General features: G+C 36.6%; 2 protein-coding genes across 10 annotated transcripts in view; one reads left to right on the plus strand and one right to left on the minus strand.

Moving 5' to 3' along the window:
• LOC133518059 (transcription initiation factor TFIID subunit 4) overlaps positions 1 to 4,192 on the minus strand; it is a 31,168-nt gene extending 26,976 nt beyond the window's left edge. Inside the window, exon 1 of one of the 2 annotated variants that reach the window (XM_061851628.1) lies at positions 3,055 to 4,192. In XM_061851628.1, coding sequence (XP_061707612.1) covers positions 3,055 to 3,936 — 882 coding nt within the window. In that variant the 5' untranslated portion in view covers positions 3,937 to 4,192. The remainder of the gene's footprint in view (positions 1 to 3,054) is intronic. The other variant, XM_061851636.1, reaches the window with a different exon arrangement.
• A 1,271-nt stretch (positions 4,193 to 5,463) lies between these two features.
• The window catches only part of LOC133518072 (H(+)/Cl(-) exchange transporter 3), a 33,988-nt gene continuing 18,513 nt past the window's right edge, over positions 5,464 to 20,938 (plus strand). Inside the window, exons 1-5 of one of the 8 annotated variants that reach the window (XM_061851659.1) lie at positions 5,464 to 5,564; positions 5,811 to 6,161; positions 6,426 to 6,504; positions 10,561 to 10,729; positions 11,030 to 11,062. In XM_061851659.1, the coding sequence (XP_061707643.1) occupies positions 6,436 to 6,504; positions 10,561 to 10,729; positions 11,030 to 11,062 (271 nt within the window). In that variant the 5' untranslated portion in view covers positions 5,464 to 5,564; positions 5,811 to 6,161; positions 6,426 to 6,435. Of the gene's footprint in view, positions 5,565 to 5,810; positions 6,162 to 6,227; positions 6,329 to 6,425; positions 6,505 to 9,244; positions 9,395 to 10,560; positions 10,730 to 11,029; positions 11,063 to 11,237; positions 11,353 to 20,938 lie in introns of those variants that run through there. The other 7 variants (XM_061851655.1, XM_061851646.1, XM_061851675.1 and 4 more) reach the window with 7 other exon arrangements.

Below are 20,938 nucleotides of genomic sequence, written 5' to 3' on the forward strand. Positions count from 1 at the left end.
ATTATGCCCTTTTATCTAGCAGTACAATTGAACCAAGTTTAGTTAAAAAAAATGTTGATGCTTCCACAGAAAATTAACAAAATCTGAATTCAATAAAAATGACTTTTCTCTGAGACTATTAAAATGTAATACACCATATTTTTTTCATTTTGTTAAGTTTAATCAAATATATTCTAAGAGAAAATTGAGTTTATCTTTAACACTTATGTAAAAACAGGCAAGTAATATTTTTTTTTTCCATAAATTGCTTTTACTCCTCGCTAATTTCAGCAAGGTGGATTCTGCCAATGTCGAAGTCTGGACTTTTGACTTATGTGAGAGGCAAGTCATTTAATGGGCGTTTTTGAATAAGCTTTATTTAACGTTATGTCACACATATTGATGGATGGATAAACTTGAAGAGCAACTGTGTCAAAAACTTACTAATAAAATGTAATAATATCAAACCCAATTATTTATTTAATTCTGACATAGTTGCTTTCTGATTTTATCTTAAAACTATATATTATTAAAACATTAAGTAAGGCGTATTTAGAAATGACAATTAGAGTGGTAGGCCTTTTAAACATAAAATTATATATTTAAAATTATCACCTAATTATTTTTTTCATAAGTGATAGAGACTCCATTTTCTCTTTAACGAGGGTTGATTGAATAATTCGCGGCCTGGCCAATTAAAATAAAAAACTTTTTACTGCCGCCATTTGAACTGTCATTATTCAACTGTCTTCCCGCGAAATTTCAATTGGCGTCTATACTTAAAAGCAATTTTACTGCATATTTAAAGTTACGTGTCGGTAGATATCGTGAAAATGGAGAAATTAGAGCACCATGCTGTAATTAAATACCTGCATAAAAAAGGATTGACACCGAAGCAAATTTATGATGATATGCAAAGTACATTAGGGCAATCCTGTCCATCATATACGATGGTGAAAAAATGGACAGCTGAATTCAAGCGTGGACGAGATAGTATCGCAGATGACCCTCGTCCCGGGAGGCCAACAACGGTAACTAACATCAATGTGGCAATTATATGCGAAAGGTGCGGGAAATAGCTGACATCGTAGGCATCTCTTATGAAAGAACTCAAATTATTATAGTCAACGAATTAGGTTTTTCCAAGGTGTCGGCGAGATGGGTCCCGAGGCTCCTTTCAGTGGAACAAAAAATCGCTCGCCATACTAATTCACGTGAATGTCTAGACCTGTGAATGGCATCGCATATGGTTTCGCATAAAATGTAGCCGATACTCAAGACTTTTTGGACAGATTGGTAACTATGGACGAGACGTGGGTCCACCACAATACACCAGAGACCAAACAGCAATCGAAGCAGTGGGTTCGTCCTGGATCTCCACCTCCTAAAAAAGCCAAAGCAATTTTGTCGGCCAATAAAGTCATGGCATCTGTTTTCTGGGATGCAAAGGGAATAATAATGGTTGACTATCTCCAGAGAGGTAAAACTATAAATTCCGACTATTATTGCGAATTATTACGTAGATTACGCGAGGCTTTGAAGATAAAAAGACCTGGAATGTTGACAAAGAAAGTTATCTTCCACCAGGACAATGCACGTGTTCACACGTCACTAAAATCGATGGCGGAGATTGCCAAATGTGGGTTTGAATTATTGCCCCACCCACCCTATTCACCCGATTTAGCAACCATCTGACTTTCATCTGTTCCCCAATTTAAAAAAAAACATGTGGGTGGTATGAAATTTTCAAGCAACAAGGTCCAAGCTGAGGTGGATGCCTATTTTGAAGGTCTCGAGGAAAGCTTTTTCAAAAGTGGTGTAATGGCTCTGGAATCCAGATGGAACAAGTGCATTCAACTCGACGGGGAAATAAAAATAAATTTAAAAACTTCTGTTTTGTTTTTAATATTCAGGTCGCGAATTTTTCAATCCACCCTCGTATATTTGCCTAAGCTTAACAAAATGAAAAAATAATAATGTAATAAAGTTTATTAGTTTTGGAGAAAAGTCAAATATAATGCATTTGGATTTTTATTTAAATCTGCAGAATCACCAAGACTTTTGCAGGCAAACTTGGCACAATTGCAATATTAAAGGGCATTTTTCCTTCCCTTATCCTGCTACAGCCTTTTAATAACTGCCAAGTTGCTTTACCTAAATAAATGAAAAATCATGAAGTTTTGGATGAAATACAGTGTAGACTCTATATAGTGACACTCAATGGTCCAGACGTTTTTTAATGCTATAGAGTTTTCGTTAGATAGAGAGAAATTAATACCAAAGTAAGGCAACTATAGCCAACTAATGTTGATGTTATAGAGAGTGAATTGTTACATCGAGTGATGATGTATGGAGGTTACACTGTACTTAAAAAATAACTTGCAATGTTAAAACTGTCACAACTAGCACTTGGGTATATTTAGTTAGAATAAGACTACCCTAAGGAGCCTTAAGCTCAAATACCTCAACAATTTATATGATTTAAAGAAGAATAAACCCTTATGTTTTGTTTAGATATATTAATTTATAATAAACAAAATAGATTCAGTAACCACTAGGCAGGTGTTTACAATAATTGCATTAAAATCTTGAGTGTTGTGCCCATTCAAATAAAATGTGTTATTCTGTAGGCTTAGCACAGGAGCGCTGCAACAATATTTCGCATAACATATAGACAACCCATTCCTCTCTAATTAATACAGATAGAAAAAGATGCTATATCTTGTACACAAGTTACTGTAGAAGTACTCCTATGTTAAGCCTCCTGAATTGTGAATAGGGTAGATTACCCAGATGAGCCCTGTTAACCCATTTACCATCCCTAGCAAAATTCATGTGAATTTAGAAGCATCATTTGTAATATGGCGGTGACTAATCATGATTATTTCATAATACCTTGACATTGTATAATTTATGTACAAAAGCATGTGTTCCCTTGCATGATGAATAATAGTGAATGCAGTTAGATTAGAGGAAATTAAAATGAGATTTAGTGGTGGCAATGTCTTAGTAGTAAATTTGGTGAGAGTGCTAGTCAGCATTTTGAAAAGCAGCATATTATAAGAGCTAAATTACCCCTGGTGTGGCTGCTCGTGCTCCTACTACTTGAGGTGTTCCAATTACTACCCGTGGTGAAACTGTGGCTACTGATTTCTGAGCTGCAACTGATGGAGTTCCTGGTCTCATATTTAATATTTGAACATTAGGAATTATTGCAGGTTGCCCTGAGCCTAAATTTTGTGTGGTCACCACAACATTTTGCCCTCCTGGCTTATTTAAAGTCATAACATTAGGTATTGAATTAGGCATGCTCGAATTAACCGTCATAGGCACTGTCACCATTCCAGGCTGCATGCCGACTTGACCAGCGGTAGTGCCTTGCTTGATGACGAGGGGTGGCTGCATAGTTATGGTTTTGTTCACGGTCTGCGGGATGACGGCGCAGGGAGCTCCAGTGTGGATTATTTGATTCTGAGATGCTGCAAGGCCGATACTCCCATTCGGTACGGATTGAGAGGGAAATGACACTCTGTTTACACTGTTAGACAAAGTTTGTGAGGTCTGAGGAGAGTATATCACTTTAATGGGTTCGCTGGAATTAGTTAACGATTGTTGCGAAACGAAACCCTGGCCCGATGCCTGTACATTATTATAAGTCACACCACCAGCAGCTTGGCCCACCGGTTGAAAATTACCAGTAGTTATTTCACCAATGTTCACTTGGTCCGTATTGTATTTTTGTACACCAATAATAGAACTCGGATTTGATGTAATATTAGTAAGCTGACTAGGAATAACATTAACTATATTGTTCTGAGACGACACTGATGAAACGGACGTAACCAATTGATTTTCCAGAGAACCTACGATAGCATTCACCGCGTTCTCGTCAACGTCTGTAGACAAAGCTTGCTCTAAAAACTCGGCTGACGCCATTTTATATAAATCGGCTGACATGGAGCAGTCATGTAGACAAATCGGTTGAAAGGGAATACTAAATTACCGGTTTTTAAACAATACGTACATCACAAAATCGGTTCGTCTTAAGCCACCAACTCACTTCCTGATTTATTATTGAGTACTTTATTTTCGTTTCGAAAAAGAAGAGTCGTGGAATGTATGAGGCCCAATACATTTCACGACTCTTCTCTTTCCGAACAGACTCTATATATACTCTGACAAGGTGAGCTTGTCAGTAGAAAAGGCGGCAAATTAAAAAAAATTAGGGCACGATGAGCTGCGCCTTGTTCTATTGAAAAGTTGAGTGTTTCAGTATATTCATGAGGGCTTATTACACTGATCCGACCATTGGACGGCGAACGATTGGCAGCGACATCGGCCACGATATCGGGCCTGATGGCTCTTGCGTGGCTTTTTTCAGTTTCACGATTTATTGGCACATTGTTTACAATATATACTGATGTAAAAAGTAGTTCACCTGCAAAAATCTCTTCTTCTTCCTCCTGCCCTTATCCCACGTTATGTGGGGTCGGCACAACATGTTATTCTCTTCCATTCTCCTCTACCTTCCGTCACCTCAGCACTCACTCCTTTCTTTCTCATATCCTCTTTCTCACAATTCATCCATCGTTTTTTCGGTCTACCATCCGCTCTCCGTCCATCAACATTAATTCCTAACATTCTTTTTCTTATATGACATTCATCCCTCCTCATTAAATGCCCATACCACGCTAACCTACCACTCCTTATCTTCTCCGCTACCGGTGCTACTTTCAAACTTCCCCTTATATACTCATTCTTAATCCGATCCTTTCTCGTCACTCCACACATTCACACATCCATCTCAACATTCTCATTTCCGCTGCGTGCACTCTTTCATCCGTCACTTTCGTCGCCCAGCATTCTGATCCATATATTGAAACAGGGCGGCTACCGGGAAAATCGAAATTCGTCAATTGCGGGCATTTTTCTCTGTCACTCTGATTACGTCTTACGAAGAGTAAAAGAGAAAGATCCCCGCAATTTGCGAATTTCGGTTTTTGCGGTAGGCCCCCTGGTCTCACGATCGTCCTGTAGATTTTCCCCTTAAGTTTAAGGGGCATTCGTGGATCGCAAGTTGTTCCAGAGACCTGTCGCCATTTCATCCATCCCGCATTTATTCAATTTTTCACGTCACGGTCGATGTTGCCGTCACTTTGGATCAATGACCCAAGGTACCGGAAATCGGAGCAGACTGGTAGGGATACACCATCTAAGGCAATATGGAAAAAACTGGATAAACAACCGGACGAAATCTAAGGCATCTATTGTAAACGATGTGCTAATATTTCGTGAAACGGAAAACGCTGCTTTGGCCCGTATCGGAGGGCCTACCGCGAACCACATTCGAAGTGTTACCTCTCTGTCGCACTTGTAAATTCTAAAGTGTAACAGAGAGGCAGCACGTCGAACGTGGTTCGCGGTAGGCCTTCAGGGCTATTTTCTCCTCCGATCGTTCGCCGTCCAAAGGAAGCTCTTAAGACTTCATTAGGACATGCACATGGATACCGTATTTGCATTGCAAGAGAAGAAAAGGTACTTTACACATTCGTACGTGTTGCGAAAACGAAGAGCATATCATGAAGGTATCGTGGAACATATACGGTATATGGCGGAAAGAAGTTGATAACTCGAGATATATAATGGAAGAAAATTAAACTTAAAGCAGAAGTACATACATTTTAAATTTAAATATTTTGTGTTATCAACTTCCCGCCCTGTACGGTAAATGCCATACCACTATATAGATTTCGTACTGTAGCAAAACTCATATTGGATTCAAATGCATACAATTATTATAAATTGAATTGTAATATTTAATTTCATTTCAGCACTCTACATTTTTATATTCTTGGTGAATGGCATGTGAATGGAACATTGAGGTATTGTCAGTGGAATGGAATACATTCGACCAAGAAATTGGGCAGGTGGAATAGATTTATTTTGACTTGACGTTTGTTTGACTGTCATTAGTGTCAATAGTGTCGTTGTCGTCATTATTTTGGCATTGGCATCTCTTAGATCTCTCAGAAGTATGGAAAAAATAACAAGTTATTTGTAATAAACATCGGATATTATGACAACTAAATTAAAATAAATTTAAATTTGTGAGAACCAATTGAAGGAAATAATCTATGCCTTTTTCGCTTTGAAATGATGCAACATCAATAGGCTTGTAAAAGGTACCTATCTACTCTATGAATTCCATTATTTTTTGCGTGTATTTCATTTATTATTACTGTATTACATTCTAAGTCTAGACAGTTGTCCTGATGATAAGCTAAAAAATATAAGTATTCGGTAAAGCGAACATTGTTTCAAAGGGGCGTTACTGTACTCTTGTGTTAATGTAAGAGAAAAATCAATTAATTTACCACATTAAATTTACAAAAAAAATCTTGAAAACTTACTTTATTTTTAAGTGCATACGATGTTTATTTTTTCAGGAAAGCAGTCATGGAAAGATTTCCTTTGAAGTTAACAACACCTAAAATGAACACAACATATCAGTCTGTGTATAAAAAGGTATCAATTATGTATTTTTATTTATTTTTAAATAGGGTGTTTTCTTACTTTAAAATATAATTTTCAAATTAGTCTAGATGACAAGTTTTTATGAATGGTATCAGTCGAATCAGATATGTTTTGAGGATCAAATGTCTATAACTCTTCAAGTGGCAAATGTTGTTTATGAGCTATTGGAATTTTGATTTTATTGCAATTAATCAAATATGAAAAGTTTAATGGCATAATTGGTCAGGGGTCGACTGTCTACCACTCCAAGGGATAAGGGACCCATTGCATTAAAGCAATACAAAAGTCAGAGATGACTTTTGTATTGCTTTAATGCAATGGATTGATAGTATTGATCACTGGATTGATAGTATCTGATTGGTTATTTACTTGGCCGTGGCACATCGCGCCACCTCGGATGGTAATCTACCTTCTAACTATAAGTATTATTACGTTATTGGGTGTTCGGGTTACTCTTCTTCTAAGAGGTAATGCTACTGGGGATTTCAAGCTAAAACCGTTGCTGGTTTATCAGTCAGAAACACTGCATACAATGAGAGGCACAAATAAGATCACTCTACCAGTATTTTGGCGATCAAATCGAAAGGCGTGATCCTAAATTTGGTACTTTATTAAAAGACCCCGATATACGCGAAATTCGCTTTACGCGATTTTCCCTGGAACGCATCTCTCGCGTAAAGCGGGGTATAACTGTATGTAAAATAAGGAAATATTATGTTTATGTATATATTGTCTGGCAAACACAACTTGTCAGTCACATTGTCACATAGACAAATACAACTATTATATCCATACTGGTTACCTTAGTCTAGCATACAAAAACACAATGATTCTTGCCTTTGCATCATATCATCAGGTAGGCTGTAGGCAAACTAACTAAAATTGTAAATATTGAAATGGACTGATAATGCTAAACAATTGAGTCTAAAATTCTAAATCAAGTTAACAATGCACCTTTTGAACCCATATTATTTGTTTAATTATTGTAAACTGATTTGATCCTAGCTTAGACAAAGGGAAGATTAATAATATTCTTATTCAAATATGAACTAAATGAAGTATTCTCCTGAAGTTGTTTAAAAAGATATGTGTGATAGTACAGCTGCTTCAGGGCCTTCAGGTCTAGCTGCAACATAAAATGGTGTCTGCTAAAACGATTTTTGATAATTATGATTCTAATACTTATGACAGATAGATCTATACCTAAATATACATATTTGAGAAACTAAAAGATTTTCTAAAAAGTTGTATCTTTTATTTGAGAACCTTGTCAAGATAAGACAAATGTGAGTCATCACAACTTTATAGTCTAACAAAATGAATATAAAGTTGTGATGAACTGACTGTGGATTTGGGTAGTTGCCCAAAATCATAATTTATTTGTTACTACTCTATGAAGGCAACATTTTGATGGCCACTGCATGAGCTTTGTGTCAGTTTTGTTGCATTTGATAAGCACTCATTTTACTCCTTGCGTTGCGATATTTATCATATTAATATTACCTGATCAATGTTTCCTTCTGGTTCAAAGATGAAATGATTGGTCATATTCTCGTACAGTCCCAACTTAACTAGTTTCTGTGACCTTGGCCTGATTAGCAGTACACTTTGTTGGAGACCTTCCCTAGCGTTTACTTACTGTTGGTAGCCTAGCAGTAAGGTATGCAATATACAAACTGAAGGTCGCGGGTTCGAACCCCTGCTCGTACCAATGAGTGTCTTGAAACTAATGTACGAAATATCATTTACTATTTACTATTCTCGTTTAGGTGAAGGAAACCAAGTGCCTTGAAAGCTTTGTTGCTATTAAATCAATCAAATATCAACTTATCATCCATTACGACGCCCAAGTCTCTTATTTCACTACACTTGCAAATAACCTCATTTTATGACATGCAAATTTTGAGTTGTTTCCATAAGGATACGTAAGGATGTTAGCTGGTAAAATTGACTTGATGATTTTTAATAATCATTTTTTTATTACGTTCATTTGGATTTTATTTTTTTGGTATTTCATACTTATGTAGGTACCTAGTTTCCTCGCGTTGGTGAGGTAAATAAAATTGTGTTTCACTCGGAGGCAAAGTTTGTTTAACCTTCGTACCTTAAAAACCTCGCAACGCTCAAGATCCACTTCCACTTCTCAAACCACTCGCTACGCTCGTGGTTCAATTTTGGAACCTTTCGCTTGCTCGGGTACTAATATTATCACGAGAATGCTGGTTAATATGCATGCTACGAGATTTACCAACGATGACACCATAAAGCTAGTTATTCAAGTGTGGGGTGTAGATATTCCTCCTTTTTGACCACCGACGCAAAAAGAGGGGTGTTATATGTTTGACGCCAATGTCTGTCTGTCTGTGGCATCACAGGTCTCCGACGAATATACTGATTTTGATACTTTTTTACGTAAGTAAAGCATGTTTTCTTGCGGTTGTTCTTAAATCGATTCAGCAGTTTAGAGTATCAGTTACTCTGCAAACTGATTGTTAAAGGCATTGGTTTGCATTCAGTTGACTTATTTGGCATATAAGTAGGTTTAAAAAAAATTTTTTTTGGAAAGAATCTAGCGTTAATTAATATTATTAACTGTATACAAAATCGGAGGAATTGAATAAATCAGCAAGTTATGAATAGTATAACGATTTGTGTTTACTACACACAGTGTATTGTAGCAAGATATTGGCGAGTGCCGCGCGGCGCCTGGAGGGTTATTGATTTTTCCCACCCCCGCTTTTCATTCAAGGAAATAGCGTTCCATGCACCGCCTTGTTGGTGATTGTACCTACTTATATTTAACGGCTACGACCATATTAATGTGTTTGCAGACAGTAATAATATAAGTCATTGTGAAGGGACAAGGCTTAAGAAAATTGAAGTAAGTGATGACCGGCTATTGTTCTTATTTTTGTCCTTATCAAATAAACTGCATTTGTGTTTAATTTTCTGCTGATGCGCAATTGTGAATGTAATTAAATTGCATTTTCGGATTGACTTAATGTGTGAAAAAACTTCATGAAGGCTAAGAGTAATTTTGGAGCGTTTTATTTCTATAGGTAGTAATTTAATATAATTTTATAAAAAAAGCGGCCAAGTGCGAGTCGGACTCGCGCATGAAGGGTTCCGTACCATTTATGACAGGGGTCGCCAAATGGCGGACCGCGGTCCGCATCCGGACCGCGGTCCGCATCCGGACCGCCGACCCATTTTGTGCGGACCGCGAGAACACAGCAACTTTTGCACTACAGAGTGCGTAATTTAAAATAAAAATGTATCCCCCGCATTATCTTTGTTGACGTCAATTTGAAAACGGCCGGGCGAAGTCACTAGCTAGATAGTCCAGATAGTCCGGAACAAAAAATGTCATTTTTCTCATTGATATGTAAAAAAAATACCTTTGTTATTTCTGTAATTACATTTGTTTAATAAATATTTTTTCTATAAAATGTTGTGCGGACCGCGATGGTCATTTCATTTCTTAAAACAGACTCCGAGCGAAACTAATTGGTGACCCCTGATTTATGACGTATTAAAAAAATCTACTTACTAGATCTTGTTCAACATTTTACCACTTTGGACACACATTTTACCACTTTGAAAGTGTCTCTCGCGCAAACTATTCAGCTTAGAATAAAATGATATTTTAAAAGTATAGCTCTTATAGTTTCGGAAAAAAGTGGCTGTGACATAATCGGACAGACAGACGGACATGACGAATCTATAAGGGTTCCGTTTTTTGCCATTTGGCTACGGAACCCTAAAAAATGATCGTAAATGTGTTTATACAGGCCTAGTTGTTGTATTATAACTATGTATCGATCAGCATTCAAGCGAGATATCATACATTGTCGTTGATGACAACTCGGAGACTATTCAGTCTAGCAAATGTAAATGTATTTCAGGGTAGCAAATGGAGTTGTAGTAAACGGGCAAATCCGCCGCTCTGCATCCAAGTGCTTGTGAACAAACTGCGGCGATAGATTTATTATGTTCGTGACGACTTGTATAGTGCATGCAGACTTAACAGATTGTATGTTGTGGCAGGGGTCGAGCGGCAGGAATGGGGCCGGCCTGGGTGCGGGCGGAGCCGATGAGCTGGTAGAGATCGCAACGACGCGACCGGCCCACGGCGACAGCGCACCCACCAGCCACGGAACTTTCCAGCTCTACGAGCACGGCGCCCGGACCAACCACCCTGACAGTACGCCCAACTGTAAGTATACTTTTTCATTCGCCTTACGAACACGAAATGAATGATGATTTGCTAGCCAAGCCTGGGTAACAGCTGTTCCCTATTATTTGTATTGCCTCTGTTTCCAGGCTAAATGAACACTGTCAAAAAAAAATCCAAAAAATGGCAAGCATTTAAAGGAAAAATGGTTTCATTTAATCACAGTATGCCCATATTCTGATTGAATATGCAATTTTAACTGATTACGAATGTAACTATTAGACTACGTATGATATGGCGCTGCATAATTCTTGAAATGAAATCTATTGTTTTCTGTTGTAGCTTGCATTGCTCAATATTTTGGCGAATCTACTGGTAAGCACTGGTTCGATTATAAGTGCTATTAATGCTATTGTATATGCCACTACAAGTAAAAACAAATCGACACTACAATATTTATGTATACTGACAACCTTCACTTCACTATCGATATCGATGTTTCGGGATAGATAAGATAAGCAGTTAATAGTAGAATCGGCTAAAACCTAATTTATTAGTGCTTGTGTTTTCGACGTGTTACGGAGTGGGTAGTCCAAATTTAATGGAATCTCGACAATTCCCTGACGAAGACACCGAGCCACTGGTTGTCGAAAGGGATCCAGAATGTAGGTAGTATTGAATTTATTACGTATATACAAATATATGTGACCGCGGCTGGCAAAACGTCCCACTTTGTCGCTTGCCTAAAGGACGAGTTGCTTGTATCTGTATACGAATAACCTGACAAGGCGTCCTTATGGCAAGCGACAAACTGGGACGTTTTGCCGGCCCCGGTCGCATATATCAATTATGCATTTATTTCCAAACCATCAAGCACTTATCAGTGGAGAGAGCAACAACGTAGAAGTAATCTAGGATACACGCCCACTCTGTCGCCAAAACACTGTTGAATTTGAAATTTGATTGACTAATCATTATATTGCGAAGGACAATTAAGAGATATATTTAGAAAGCAAAATGTTTTAATCAAAATAAATATATGTACCTATATATATTAAATCTGTCTGTGACGGTTGGCGGAAGATTTGTTCTTTATCGTAAATAATACAAATTGGTTTCATTATTAATAAATATATAACCAAAGCTGATTGTTGGAAGAGATGAGATATACTATTATTGCAGTGGTAATTCCTACCTTTACAGTCTGCACTCACCACACTGACCATATCAGCAGACACGACACAATAACTTTGGTAGATTTAATGCATTTACTAATATTTTTTTATACAGGTGGTTAATCCGAACGGATTAGTAAACACAAGGCAAATCGTGAATGTGATCTTATCAAAGACTAATGTAAAAATGGGAGCAATGTCCAATATTAGGGTTCCGTACCCAAATGGTCAAACGGGACCCTATTACTGAGACTCCGCTGTCCATCCGTCCGTCCGTCCGTCTGTCACCAGGCTGTATCTCATGAACTCTGTGATAGTTAGCCAGTTGAAATTTCTACAGATTATGTACTTCTGTTGCCGCTATAACAACAAATACTAAAAACAGAATAAAATAAATATTTCTTTCCAATCTCGAGGTTCTCATCCAATCACCAATCACCAAAGTTAAGCAACGTTGGGCGGGGTCAGTACTTGGATGGGTGACCGTTTTTATAGATAATTTAGAGAACCGATTTAAAGACCGAATATACTGCAAAAGTTTATTTACAGTACATATGGTGCTACTTTACCGCACTAGTGCGAAAATTAGCATATTACGGTACTATGTCGAATATTAAAAGGGCCATATGTACTGTAAAACGTTGTACGATACATGTGCGAATAGGTAATTCGCATCTCGTGTCGATTTAAAACACTCCCTTCGGTCGTGTTTTAATTTATCGCCACTCGTTTCGAATTTCCTATTTTTCGCACTTGTACCGTAATGTACTATTAATAACCACCGTAATAGTACATTACGATACGTCATACGATACAAGTGTGAAAAGTAAGAACTTTGAATCGAGTGGCGATAAATTAAAACGCGACCGAAGCAGCCTTGAAATTAAAAAAAGAAAAAACACGGTGCATATTTATTTTAAAATTGGTTTATATTTAGCATAGGAGGTAATAGCAGCTATGCGTAAGTTACTCGCAGTACGCCAGAAATAATAATTTTTAAAGTGAAAACACGACTTCTATTAGGAAGGCCGGTGAAAGCTAATTGTAAATAGTGTTCTTCTAAATTTCACACAATGCCATCAAATAAGTATTTAATAATTAACATGAAAACAGTATCATCATTAAACTTTTTAAATACATAGCGACTCTATTCGTTCCATATTCATTCGCTATTCGTACGCTACTTTTGACGGGCATGTTAAAATTAAGGACGAATTACTTCCACGGGCCTGATGCTGGTCTATAACCGCGAAAATTGAAGTTCGTCAATTGCGGACATTTTTATCGGTCGCTCTAATTACGTCTTAGTGAGAGTACAAGAGAAAGATCCCCGCAGGTAGTTTCGCGGTAGGCCTCCTGGGCCTGAGCAAGAGTCGTTTTCCGTTTCACCAAATATCAGGACATCGTGATTGTAACAAAAAATTTTTACTGTGCCGCAGTTCTTTTTGTAATTTTGATAGACACGTATTTTTTTAGCTGCCCAAACTCAACCTGTTGGGAGATATTGTCCTCCAAAGTACTTAAAAAAATTACTGAATCTTCTAACTCCTATAGAATGTGATACTCAAGCTACTTGTTAATGACTGGTTTGATTATATGTTTGAGATCAGGAAAAACTAATGAGTACGTGTTTTGTTATATCTGCTTAAACTCAAGTTTTCCTAAAAAAACACCCGACTTTTTGTGTATCTTTAGCGATAGAGACATTATGAAATTTTGAATGACTTTTTTTTTTTTTTAGGAAAAAAATGTAGATTCAGTTGATACAACAAAACACGTGCTCCTTTTTTTTGCTGCTCTCAAACATATACTCAAACCAGCCATTACCTAGCATGTTGCTTGAGCATCATTTTCTATAGGAGTTAAGAGGCCGTTATCGATTTTAGTCGCAAAAAATGTCAAATTGATAGATTTAGCGCATGAAATTGTACACCTTTGTTAACTATTAAAATAACAAGTACTGGTTTCTATTAGCACGTCTTGTTATCTTTCATTATAATAAATCTTTTTTTTTTAAACAGACTCACTTAATTAGTAATGATATTTTTTCTGATGGACGTTTAGGTAAACGCGCGTAAAGCAGCGATTTGTCGATCTTATTTGTAAATTTCGTTAAGTTTGGACTGCTAAAAATTATAATTTTGTATTACACATATCCTGTGCTTCAACTTTAATAAACTACATTTTTGTTACTATAAATTTGAAGTAGTGTAAATGAAAGTTAGACGAAATCAATTTTCTCCAGAAATTACTTCAAAACAAGTGACAATTTCTTTGAAAATTTACTTAATTTCAACGTAATTTTGATACTTAAACAATCTACAACATTTGCTGAAACTGTTCTTATACATCATTTTGTATAATTTACTACCATAATTTTTTAATGAATTTTTAAAAACTATCCCTTCTCGTCATCTATTACCGGGGACGCTCGCTTGCGACCTCATTATTAAAAGGCAAGATGAAAAAACGTGCTAATAGAAACCAATACTTGTTATTTAGATATTACGTAACAAAAGGTGTACAATTCCAACGACTAAATCTATCAATTTAAAATTTTTGCTCTAAAATCGTTACCGGGCTCTTAAAAGATTTAGTAATTTTTTAGTACTTCGGAGGACAATTTCTCCCAATAGATTGAGTTTGGGCAGCTGAAAAAAATACAGACGCGTATTATTTTAGACTACTCTATAACATATATAAATATAAATCAAATGGGAACCGGACAGTTGGGTACCTTTCCTTGTTAGTTCTTAAAACAGTATGTTGTTAGTGGTATGTATGATTTTCTTTGTAAAAATTAAAAGTGAGCGTTATTATCATCAAAAGGAACATCGTAGAAGTGTATTTTCCTGTGTACTTTTTTGTACTGATCTAGACGTTTATTTACAAAATGTAATTGATTCAATGATTGCTTGGTTTGATGTGTTGATTTGGTTCAATTACTATTTTATTAATTTTCTGTACTAAGAAGTGTCCGTAGGAATCTAATATATTTATGAAATTGTAAGAAATATGATTAATTTTAATATCGTATATACAATGTGTTTGTCCACGTATAGTGGAGCCGTTAACCACGTATAGTACGATGAATTTTATCGATAAATCACCCCCCATGCCTATGTTTTTTCTCAACCATTTTAAAAATGCACCCTTCCTAAGTTTTATGGCGCCTAACACGACTGCACTTGGTTAATGTACCATTTAGAATAGAATTAGAAAGCTGCTCTGGATATTTAGGACGCTAAGACATGTTGTACCTATGACAATAACAACAACACAAAAAAAGTCTCGTAATATACTCAATGAAATATATACATCTCTGGCGCAGTCTGTCTTGGTATACTGTATATCCGTTTGGGGAGGTGCAGCTAAAAGCCGTTTTATAAACTTAGAGCGAGCACAACGGGCTTTGGTTAAAGTTATGTATTTTAAAAATATTACATTCCCTACTGACCTCCTGTACCAAGTCAGTGGACTTTTATCGGTTCGGCAACTGTATATCCTACAAACAACTTTAAAAAAGCACAAGAATCTGCCATTTAGCCCGAAATGTAAAAGAAAAAGAGTAATACCAAACATAGCTATGCTACCTAAAACTATTAGAACCAAATTTGCTAGCTCACACTACCAGACAAGCCTCACATCTCTATAATAAAATAAATAAATTATTAGACATTCACACAAAACCACATCATGAGTGTAGAAAGCTCATAATAAACTGGCTAAAAAGAAAAACATACGATGAAACAGAGAATATAATTCGATAATCTTTCACAAACACACACACACTAGCACACACACACACACACACACACACACACACACACACCCACACACACACACCCACACACACACACACACACACACACACACACGCGCGCACGCACGCATACACACACACGCGCGCACGCACACACACACACACACACACACACACACACACACACACACACACACACACATACACTCACACTCACACACTTACACGTACACAGAATATCTCTAAGATAGTTTGTTGTTAGTACAGTAAGGCACTTTATCTGTATTCAGAGAATGTATTATCGCTCCTTTAGTTCTTTAGTTAGTTTAGTTTAGTTAATAGTTTATATGGTTATCCTAAGATATTTATACTTAAAAAAAGTTATAAAGGAAGAGCGGTGTCTCCCAACACAAGCATTTATTTTGCTTACAGGGAGACTCCATCCCTTTTATCATAATTTACGTGTTTTTGTTGAATAAAGAATTTTGTATTTTTGTATTTGTATTTACCTGTCGCACATTTAAAAAATAATTATTATTCGATAGCTCATGAATTAGGACATAAATTTCAAGCATAAATGTCACAGAGAATTTTACACAATCACTCGAGAAATAATAACAAAGATAAAAATTGTCTTCAAAAATTTACTTTTTTTTTACATCTTCACTCTATTTTGAAAACGAGGTCGTTGACCTGTACTTTTTTTTATTGTTAAATGATAGTACAGGATATCTGATAAAAGTTGACATCAAAATGGTAGCCCTAGTTAAAACATTTCACAAGTTGCACGAGTCCAAACAAGACCCTGTTTAATGAGCGTCAATTTAGTTCTAAGGAATAATTGCCCGCCGCCCGAATTATCATTTGGAACTAAAGCAACTTAGTTCGACGCACATTACAGAAGGTCTTTTTTGGACTCGTGTAACTTCTGAAATGTATTAACTAGGGCTATCATTTTGATGTCAACTTTTAGCTGGTATCATGTACTAGCATTTTACAATAAAGGTACAGGTCAACGACCTCGTTTTCGAAAAAAAGATAAAATGTAAAAAAAAGTAAATGTTTTTAAGACAATTTTTATCTTTGTTATTATTTCCGAGTGATTGTGTAAAATTCTCTGTGACATTTATGCTTGAAATGTATGCCCTAATTCATAAGCTATCGTGTGATAATTATTTTTTAAATGTGCGACTGTTAAATGGTCAGATAATGCACTCGTGTTGGGCGCCATAAAACTTTGGAAGTGTGCATTTTTAAAATGGCTGAGAAAAAACATAGGTATGGAGGGTGATTTGTCGATAAAATTCATCGTACTATACGTGGTTAACGGCTCCACTATGTGCAAACACCTTGTATACCGGGCGTTTCCTGTAACACGTGCAAATAATTAAACGATATGACTTTTGATTAACAACTTTAAAAAATGATGAAATCTTTAGATTGTACCTTTTTGACACAAATTTAATATTATTTCCAATGTACGCTTTAAACAACAAAATTCGCAATAAATTGCGTCTTAGAATTAATTTCAATGTGTAATAAAAATCAAAACATATGTCATTTGTCAAAGTTGTTAAATGGTCAGTTTGAGGAATACAAATTGCAGTTTAACTTATTGCTCCTGTTACAGGAGACACCAGGTATAGCATGCTTATAGATTTTAGATTTTTTTATTTTCATAACGATAAATTACAGTATAAATTATTCTTATGTTAATCTATATGAATTTACATTATGATCGTCAATGATTTGGCATGCAAACATTAGACATGCGCGAAACAGTGCTTCAAAAAGTAATGCTATATCACATCACTTTTTCGAAAACGTAATGTTACACTGAGATATCACATCACTTATCACTCGAAACGAAACATTTACCCGAACGAATACAGCGCGCGGGCGCGCGCGTGATGGCAACATCACACTCATCACAGTCATCACAGTACTAACTACATTACGCAGCGAGTGTTAGGACTCTAGGGCGTATCATATCGGCGCGTCGATCTATTACGCATTACGTTTTGTCACCGCCATGTGATAGATCGTTTTTGTTAATGTTTTTATTTTTATAGTCGTAAAATATGCATCATAGATAAAAAATAAAAGAAAATATCTGTTAATTAATGAGATAACGCCATCGAGAGTCACGTAGTAGTATATTTATTTGGGTATATCAATAAAATTATGATATGATACTGATACGAGAATGTACTGTAAACACTAGCTCACTATTAAATTAAAGATAAATAAGTAACTTCACTCGTGCTTAATTTAGTTTGCCGGGAAAGTCAACCAAACCAAACATTTCACAACAATAATAAACAGTAAATACGTTTTTGTTCGTCAAATTCAAACTCGCAAGCGAATTATCATTTAGCCGCATCCTTATAGGTAAAATACTAAAAACATTGTAAGCTCTATGTTAACGCATTACAGTTTTAAATCGATTGCAGGTGCAAAAATCCGTTATCGTATCAATTTAATGAAATTTGCAATAACTCAAATGCGACTGCTACCGACCGGCCGAGCGGACCGATCCGAAGTGTTCCGAAAGCATTGCGGAATGAGAGCGAGCGAGCATTGAGTGCGGGTGCGAGCGGGATAGCAAAGTAATGATAGCATGGCAAACAAACATCACACATCACACCATCACGTCTCATTGCTCATTATACATTACGCGGATTGTATATAGACTTGAACGGACCTTTCGTACCAACTACCGGCGCGTCAATCTATATTGATGCTTTACGAGTTTACGCGCGCTTCGTCCAGTCATGTGCTCGAGTGATGTTTGAAGTAATGCTTGGTTTCTGGGAGTGATGCGTAATGCAATATTACGCGTTTGAGTGATATCTCATTTGTGATGTTACGCGCATTACTTACACATGTCTAGCAAACATATAATTATAAAACGTCAATAATAATTATCAAAAAAAAAAAAACAAATTCGAAATTATCGTCAAATTCAAAACTACAAAACAAAGGAAACAGGAAACTAAAAAGAAATAATGGAATACATGTCAAACTAAATATTTAGTAGATATCACATAATGATCGTCATTAAAACTAAGAGCAGTAATAATTAATAATATTCTAGAACAAATGTCATCTTAAATCAATTTTACATAAACTATAATGTTAAACAGTTATTATAATTTTAATTCCATGTATTCATCCACTGAATATAATGGGTTTTCCAATAAAAAAATCCTCAATTGACGTTCAAAAGCTTTGTCAGATATTTCAGTTCTTAATTCGGCGGGGTAGACGTTCGTAATTAGTTGGGCCTATTACTCGCGGATTCTTACATGAAAGTGCCATGCGACGCGGCACTGTTCGCAGTCTTCATGTCGATCTAATTTGTTTGCCCATGACTTCGACACGTTTGAACATAGATAAGTTTTTTCTCACGAACATCAGAACTTGAAACATGTATAACGAATAATGCGTCATTATACCATTATTTTTAAAAAGTTCCTTACAATGGTGCATTGGTTTAACTCCAGCCAGTAAACGGATCGCACGTTTTTGGAGAATTAATACTCTCTTTGCATCTGTGGAATTTCCCCAAATCAGTGTACCGTATGACATCAAGGAGTGAAAGTGTGAGAAATATACGGCTTTAAGTGACTTCCTTGATATCAGAGGTTGTAGTTTTTTTAATGCAAAGATAGAACTACTCAACCTGTTACAAAGCCGATCGACATAGCACTTCCAGTTAAGATTCGAATCAAGTATGAAACCCAGAAATTTTGTTTCATTACATAGTGGCATTGGACCGTTACTAATACATGGAGGCACTGTGGTGCTGCGATCCGAGAATATCATCACATTGGATTTCGTTATATTTAACAGTAGGCCATTCGATGAAAACCATGTTTGTAATTGGTCACAAGCCTCATGTATTCCCTCCGCCAACTGCGCATGTGTTTTTGCCCTCAGGACAACGGTAGTGTCGTCTGCAAATAACACAGATAGCCCATTTGTGATGGCAGAGGGTAGGTCATTCACAAATAATAAAAACAGTGTATTACCGGCTGCTGACCCCTGAGGAATGCCCAAATTAATATAACCAGTGTCTGAAACGTATTTTTTGCCACTAAGTAACATTTTCACTACTTGTTGACAGTCAGTCAAGAATGATGCAAACAATTTGTGTGCTGAACCAATTATGCCATAGAGGCTTAATTTATTTAAGAGCAAATTATGGCTAATGATAGTAATGATGTCAAAAGCCTTAGACAAATGCATAGTATGTCGGCCATCTTGTACCTGTCATCTAGACCAGTCAAAATGCAGTCAACGATTCTGTGTGCTGCCGTAGTAGTGGAGCGTTTTTGTCTGTAGGCGTACTGGTTGTCGGTGAGTAAAGCATTCTGTTCTAAGTAGGTCATCAGGGAAGATGATAAAATGGACTCCACAAGTTTTGAGACGGTAGGTACGATAGTTATGGGCCTGTAATTGTTTACATCACTCTTAGGTATCACCCTTTCCTTTATACACCGGAAATACACGTGTATTTTTAAGGACATTCGGATATATTCCAATTTTAAACATGTCATTAACTAAAACTATTAATATGTCAGATAGAATAGGCCATATACTTATTATGATATTTAAAGATATGTCATATACATATACAGTCGTACTGGTCTTTAACATTGACTTTATAGTTTTATCCAAAAGCTCACAGTCACGAGTAACAAAAGGAAATGTGAATGACGGTATATCAGCGCTGTCCAAGTGCCTACTGACGTACTGTTTGGACAGTTCTTCATCACTGTTTATTGCATGTTTTTTAGCGATGTTCAAAAAGTGTGAGTTGAATGCATTCGGAACCTCTTCATGAGACATATACGCATTATCATTTTGTTTTGTAATGCAGACCTTCTGGGAGTTTGATTTTTTTACCTATCTCCTCATTAATGATCCTCCACAATTCTTTTGAAGGATTTACGGTTTCTGTCAGTCAGAGGGCCTACCGCGAACCACGTTCGACGTGTTGCCTCTATGTCGCACTTGTAAATTCGTGCGTAAGTGTGATAGAGAGGCAACACGTCGAACGTGGTTCGCGGTAGGCTCTCTGGTTTCAATGTGATTTTGACGCGCGCGGAGCGTCTCTGACTTGATGAGTTTCGAGTAATGATCTATGCAGTCCGATATGATCGGGTTGTTAGGATATGGACGTCGTATCTCGTGAAGGTCGCGGTGTTTTTGCATATATCCAAACAGCTCGTCAGTTGCCCACGGAACAGGTAATTTCTTTTTGGGCCTTAACAGTTTAACAGGGAAATGCAAATCTATACAGAATGA

The sequence above is a fragment of the Cydia pomonella genome, chromosome 1 (assembly GCF_033807575.1).
Source record: "Cydia pomonella isolate Wapato2018A chromosome 1, ilCydPomo1, whole genome shotgun sequence".
Taxonomy (NCBI): domain Eukaryota; kingdom Metazoa; phylum Arthropoda; class Insecta; order Lepidoptera; family Tortricidae; genus Cydia; species Cydia pomonella.